This window comes from Stegodyphus dumicola, chromosome 3 (assembly GCF_044657685.1).
Source record: "Stegodyphus dumicola isolate Sdum_Otavi_A_Nest chromosome 3, ASM4465768v1".
NCBI classification, from domain to species: domain Eukaryota; kingdom Metazoa; phylum Arthropoda; class Arachnida; order Araneae; family Eresidae; genus Stegodyphus; species Stegodyphus dumicola.
In genome coordinates, this window is record NC_140770.1 from 229086912 (window position 1) to 229094564 (window position 7653).

At 30.8% G+C, this 7653-nt stretch overlaps 1 protein-coding gene across 1 annotated transcript in view; it reads right to left on the reverse strand.

The window, feature by feature from the left end:
* Cbl (E3 ubiquitin-protein ligase CBL) overlaps nucleotides 1-6910 on the reverse strand; it is a 124311-nt gene extending 117401 nt beyond the window's left edge. The window contains exon 1 of the mRNA XM_085813880.1: nucleotides 6258-6910. Coding sequence (XP_085670006.1) covers nucleotides 6258-6805 — 548 coding nt within the window. The 5' untranslated portion in view covers nucleotides 6806-6910. The remainder of the gene's footprint in view (nucleotides 1-6257) is intronic.
* Nucleotides 6911-7653: the final 743 nt, after the last annotated feature.

The following is a 7653-nucleotide window of genomic DNA, read 5'->3' on the forward strand; positions in this document are numbered from 1 at the left end:
TCCTTCCACACCTCCAAATACCCACTACCCCCTCAACAGGATGGCCACAATGACATTTCCTTTTGCCGAACTTCAATTCAACAACTTCTTTATCTTTCCCTCCCATCTTCTCAGACACAGACGCGAATCAACGAGCTCCAGCTAAAGATTGTTCAACGTCAACAGGGTTGCCATAGAACACGCAATTGTGGCAAAAACCAGCGCAGAACACATATCGCCACATTTGGTGAAATTAGGGCGTATATCAGAGTTGTACCCTTAATTATCATAATTATTAATAAGTTTGAGAATAAAATAAATATTATGAAATTTATCAAGTAGCATTAAATATTTTACACTTATACTAATTGGACATATTTGAAAGAAGGTATTTTTTTAAATGTCTCATTTTGTCACATACTTGCTCTGTAGTCTAGAGGTTTTGTAAATAGTTAGTAGATTTTATGTCAAGCAGCACAGGCTAAAATGAGCAGTAATATCATAATCAGCATGATTCATAACGAAAGACTGGCTGCTGTCACCATGCCTGCTTGCCTAGAGAGAGACCTGCTGATTAGAACAAACCTGAAAGGCATGTTGTAGGTGTTAATAATGCATTACTTATTTTGTTAGTATAACTTAGCAACTTGTGTATGGCAACAGTACGAGATATTTAAGTTTGAGAACAACATAACAACGCAAAGAGCATCATTGATTTCTTTTGTGATAATAAAGTTTGTTTTCAATGAAACTGATTCTATTATGTAAATAATCATCACAGTTATAGTGCTTGAATGATATAGACTATTTTTAAATCTATGATGCGAGTCTTCAATTAAAGGTTACTTCGTGTTAAAGTGCGATTTATGATTTTAAGTACTGAAAGCTGAAAAAAGTCGGTGATACTTTTTTCTTGTAAGCTTTAATATTTCTGGCATCCAGTTACAGGACTATTATTGTATTTAAAGCTGTTTCAAGTGATTAAAAGTTTTAAAAATAAGATTTGAAACAAGCAATGTAATAAATAACAACATTCAAAATGAAACTGTGACGAGCAATTTTCAGTAAAGAGAAGGTGATCAAAACTTAGTAAAACTGGATATTACGATCTAGTTTGGCGCATTTTCAAAAAGTCGCCAAATCTGTTATTTTCGAGAGTTTTAGAAAATCACTAACTCATCATATCGACATATTAGATGATTAAAAATTTGAATTAATTCTGTAAACATGCAAAAAATGGGGAAAGTGCAGAATCACCCCCTGCATGGCGTGTTTTGAAGAATTGTACATACTTGGTATCCATGTACACATCGACCTATTTTCACTTAAAAAAAATATCCCAGAATTGCACAAAAATGGCATTGTGCATTCCCTTGATTTTATCCATGTACCCATCGACCTATTTTTTCGTTAAAAAAAAAATCCCAGAATTGCACAAAAATGGCATTGTGCACTCCCTTGACTTTTTCTTGCCAACACTATTCTAACTCGCCAAGTGGCAGATAATGCGCCAATTATGGTAGATGTGACAGAAACGCTACAGAAGGCAGGAAAGCGTTTCTGGCACATCTACGGCCTAGTTTCTGGTGGGAGAATCTACTTCTTTATGTAGTTTTTTCTTTACGTGGTGCGTATGCCAGAGCTCTTCTTGTTTTTTGTTATTATTAGTTTTTTATTCAACTTTTGCTTTTTTTCTTTAATCTTAAATATTGATATTTTGTTACCATTTCAGTGTATTATTATTTATTATATTTAATTTTAACTGTTTCAATGTAACATTTGATATAGTATTTTATTATTCATTTTGATCTTATTCAACTTATTGTATTATTTATATATTATTTATTCTTTATTTAGTTGTAATTCATTATATTTTATTTTACAGATATTTTGCTATTATAAAAATTTATACATATTACATTTTAATTTTACATTCTTTTACTTTTGTATTTTTAAACATTATTCTAACTGCAATTTTATATTAAAAACTATTTAAAGAAATTTATATTTTAGTAATATTGCACCATTAAAGAGTATAATAGGAAAATATCAAAGCATTATAGCCAATTCTTGTCAAACTTGGTAATTGTTGGGGAAAAAATGGTATCCCCACTAGGCTGTTTGTGTTTCTGCGCACAAAACAAGAAATTTTGCTTGAATTTTTTAAAGGAGGCTGAGCTAATTCAGAGAAGTATTCTGTGTCCTAAATGCCACTGTTCGATGGTTGTAAAAAATGATCGCAAACTCTCAGATGGCATAACATGGCACTGTGGGAAAAAAACAAATAACAGCAGTGTTTGCTATACTTTAAAGATTATTCGAGTATCGTCATGATTTTTAAAAAGCAAACTGACCATAGCTGAAATCTTTGTGTTGACATATAATGTGCTCGAAAAAATTCCTACATCAAAGATAATGAAAGAATATGGTTTTGGATCAAACATCAAATGGCATCCTGGAGCCAATGCATAAGAGAGACAATTCTGGAGTACATTGAAATGAACAGCCAGATGATTGGTGGACCTGGTAAAACAGTTAAAATTTATGAAAGTATCATCGGGGCATCAATGCTGAAGGGCAGTGTGTGTTTGGAGGTACTGAACGTGATAGTGGAGAATCTTTTTTTTGTGTGGTTGTGCATGATCGTACAGCACAAACACTTATCAGTGTTATTCAAGTGTGGATTCGCCCAAGAACAACTATAATATCAGACTGCTGGAGGGCTTATTGAAGCTTAGACACCCTGGATTTGACCACTTAACTGTAAACCATAGCATTTCTTTTGTGGATGAAATTACAGGAGCACACACAAATACAATTAAAGATACATGGCGGCACATTAAAACACAGATACCCCAATATAAGAGAAATGGAGACTTTGCATTGTACGTAGAAGAATACATGTTCTCGAAACAGTGTGCAGCAAAAGAATTGGACATAGTCATAAAATTTTTAGAAATTGTTCGTGAAATTGAATGGTGGGTGACTTTTGCTTTGTTATTCAAAAGTATCATTAATAAGTATTTGTGTCTATGTTAGTATTGTGAAGATCTTATCAGCAAATTTTTAACATATATTATTATAAGTTTTCTAAATTTGCATTAAAGAAATAATTTTATGATGGAAATCAAGATAAGTGTTTTTTATTTTATTTTTTTTTTTTTTTTTTGTGTGTGTGTGCATATGTGTGCTTTCTCAAAGATAAAATATATTGAAATTTATTTGATGCCTTCGAAAATAATTTTGCCACATCAGAAAATTTGTCATAAAATTAGGGAGTATAAAAATTTAAGTGAATTAAATTGAATGGAAATTTCACTCTTAAGACTGGTTATTGCATAAAGCTAAATAATTTTAAGGATTTGAATCAAATAATTTGTTAGTCATTGAATAATTTCTCCCATATTTTCAGAGCAACAAATTGAAAAAAAAAAAAAATTTTTTCAAAAATGTACATAAGTTGATTGGAATTCCATCTTCCGCTTCAGAGAAAAAAAAAAAAAAAAATCCGAATTACATTTCATAAAAAAATTAAGAAATATCTAAATTTTCAACAAATTTTTTGATTTAACATATAAAAAATTCAAAATACCCATTTTAAACATTGATAAAATGCTAGTCTTACAATAAAAATGATAAAATGCTAGTTATCAAATCTTATTGCCTGCTTGCCATTTTAATAATACTGCAAATCTAATAATAATAATAATAAAAGTAATATCCGAGTGTTTAAGTACATGAAAATTCAATTCTGCTGCTTACATCAGGTTGCCAGACCCCAGTGTTGCAGATTGGCGAGAGTTTTGGCGATTTTTACCGTTGGCGAAAAAATGGGGTTATACGCAAGCTGTTCCTATCCATGTACACATCGACCTATTTTCACTTAAAAAGTCACAGAAAATTGGGTGAAAGTGCAGAATCGCACACTGCTTAGTGCGTCTTTAAGAATTGCACATACTCGGTATCCATGTACACATCAACCTATTTTCACTTAAAAAAACATCCCATAATTGCACAAAAATAGCATTGTGCACTCCCTTAACTTTATCCATGTACACATCGACCTATTTTCACTTGAAAAGTCAAAGAAAATTGACAAAAATCCAATTCTTCTTACTCTTGTAAAAAGCGCCAAACAAATAAGTGGACGATTCTGCACTTTAGCCGAAAATTGACAAAAATCCAATTCTTCTTACTCTTGTAAAAAGCGCCAAACAAATAGATGGGCAATTCTGCAGTTTACTCCCCAAAATAGGCACGATTTCGCTTCATTTGGCTACTGGACCGTAATCTCCAGTCTAGTCAATCCGTTGTTATCATAACATTAATTTACCAAAATGGGGGAAAATATTAATTTACCGACACATTGTTTTAACTTGCATTTAGCTAACAAACTGAAAATTTGGGAACAGCTTGAGTATAGGGCCCCATTGGCGATTTTTTGGCTTGGCGACCAAAAATGTCACCAAGCCATGGAAAAGCCGTTAAAATTGAAAACACAAGTTTGAAAGCACGTTTTAACCAGAAAAAATTTTAGAATATATGTTTAAACAGCAAATTTGAAGGTACATAAGTAAGTAGGGGCACATTTTAAGTAGTAATATTGAAAATAGATGTTAGAATGCACATTTTAACAAGAAAAATTTTAAATACAAATTTAGAATATATATGTAAACAGTGAAACTGAAAATAAATAAATAATGGCATATTTTTAGCAGTCATACTGAAAATACAAATTACAAGCTGTAAAATTGAAAATAGGAGCTCAGAATACATGTTTAAATTAGAAATATGAAATTGAAAATAGGAGTTAAGAATGCATGTTTAAATTAAAAGTAAAGAAAAGTTTGAAAATACACAAGTACATGGAGGCATATTTTAAGCAGCAATATTGAAAATGCAAGTTTTAAGTTATAAAACTGAAAACAGGAATTCAGAATACATGTTTAAATTAAAAATAAAAGAAATGCTGGATAGTTAGTTTACAAAATCATGGTAAATTTACAAAGAAATCCTATACTCTGCCCAGTTTATCACCCTTACAATTTCGAGAAATTTGTTCAATACAACAATATTTTGCTCCTTCGAAGTAAATGTCACTTTCCAGTTTAAAACACGCGGGAATGCGACAGGGTTGCCGAAGTGGAGTATTCTAGAATTTGCTGGGTTACCAGAAAAACAACCGTCCAAAAAGTGTGCCAAGCCAAAAGTCGCCAATGGGGTCTTATACTCAAGCTGTACCGAAAATTTGTTCTGTAATTTTTTAAGCATGAAAAACAGGATAAAGTTATTAACCCTCTGAGTGCAAAGGATTTTAGATCCGTCATGAAGACCGGTATTTTAACAGCATTTATTAATAGAGTTTGTATAATTACTTATTTTAGTCTGTATTTTCATAAATTTACATTCATTAAGATGATATTTACATTGTTAAAGAAAGAAAGCAAAATAAATTATAAGCTAACATATATATAAAATATAAATAAATCATAAGCTAATATATAATAGCTAGACTTCTGAAGACTGGATAAAGCTTGTCATAATGCTCAAAGAATTAACTTAGAAGACAAACAACTAAAATCAGCGTTATATTTTCACAGGACTAGTTTCGATGGTTTTACCAAACCATCATCCTCAGCTGCAAAAGTTGTTTGAATATGGCAAAGCTATGAGGTCTATCTACCTACAGGGAAGGAAGTCTTCCTGGAAAACTTTCTAAAGGAAACTGGCTTCTACACATGTTACACGTGCAGACAAACACGAAAACCAACCATACACACAGCCCGTTTGTCTCAGATTGAACTCAAACAGTAGTTTGGCGCAACAAGCAATCAGCAGTTTGGCGCCTAAAAAAATGAGACATGAATGACAACCTTGATCTTTTTAAATTACCCAACAGTAAACTGCTACAGAATGCCTATAATTCTGAATTCCTACACAGCAAAAACACCATAATAAACATCTTATACAAAATTTAAAAAAAAAAAAAAAAAAAAAGTGAAGCCTTTAATTATATATGTGGTAAATTTAAAATAATTTCGGCATTCTGAAAATTTATAAAATGAGGTGTCACACAGTGTACTAAGACTTATAACTCGAAAAAATTTCAACTACACATTCATACAAAAAAAAGTATAAACAAATTATATTAATAGTAAAAGAAGATAATACTAGTTTCCTTTCAAATGTACCATTACGTATTTAAACTAGCGCTTGCACACTTAATACATTTTTACACATAAAGTAAACAAAACAAGAATGTAAACATAGTATTATACCTTTCTCCAAAGGCATTCTTCCAAAATTCGGCAGCATCACTTTTCGTTATTCTGAAACTATCACCAGCGTAACTACCATTAGGATAAATAGCTTTAAGTTCTGACAACATATGACTGAAAACCAAACTAAGTTTAGTTAAATTTCTTCGGAAGTGTGAAGATTCGTCAAACATTTTCTCTTTGCCTTCTTTGAAAAGCTTAATAGCTTGTTTACACTTGCGGTTTAAATTATCTATAAATATTCGAAAATACTCATTTTCATTCAATAAATACATTTTGTCTTCATGTTTATGATAAATAGTGCGGAGGTGCTGATACGTGTCAGGAAGGATGTCTAATATAAACGGAGGACTATTTTTCAAGTTCATTTTTGGGTGTTGGCACAATTTTACTACCTTATCCATTAGTTTCCAAGTCTTCTCAATTGTTCGTCGATCAATTACAAACTTTGGTGTAGCCATTGCTTCGGAAAATGCACCCTGTAGGCGGCTAAATAGCGATGTAATATTCATGGCCTGTATGTTCCTTCCACGATTGCTTACCGCCATTTTGATTAGCCTTTCCCCTTATTTGCACACTTCCTCAGTTGCGCCGCCTTTCATTCACTAGTTTACGGAGAGCACACACATATCAATGGACAGAACATAGTAATTTTATTTTTGACACTTCGACCTACAGTTAAGACAGGATACCGGAAATAAAAGCCTTGAATAGAAAGTAAAAAATACAAAAGCGGTAACAGCTGTTTAAATACCCAAGAATAATATTTTATGCAGGTCAAAATCTAAAAATTTTGTAATTTTAACTCGCATTAAATATGAATATGTTGTTTGACTTCTGAATCAGTATGAAAAAGCATTTTAAAATTATTTACTGGGACAACAAAATACATAATTTAATTATCAAAAGTTTTAAAATCAAGTAATGAAACTAGTATAAGCACAAATTAAGTGACATTTTTAAGTTTTAACCATACTATTATTATTCTTTAATGCAAGGAAAAAGAATTTCTTTGGCGCGTATTTGTATTTTCACAAAAAATGTAGTATATTGTTTTTTTTTTTTTTTTTTTAATTAACTAGTTTTGAATCTAAAACACATCGGAACATTCAGAATTAGAAATAAAAAATGTTATTTAATTCAGTGAATGATTCCACCAAGAGTATTATGCGCCTACCTAGCAAAGTGATTGCAAGAGAATGTTTGTTTAACTTTTAAAATTCAAAAATTTCATTACTAAAATAACACTGAAATTATTAAATGTAAAATTCTTGTTGTAGTATATAATTTAATTTAATTTTTATTTATTTTATTCAAGTATTTATTTTTTTATTTATCTTATTTTTATTGACTTTTTTAATTTTTTTATTTAATTTTGATTTCTTTATTTATTTAC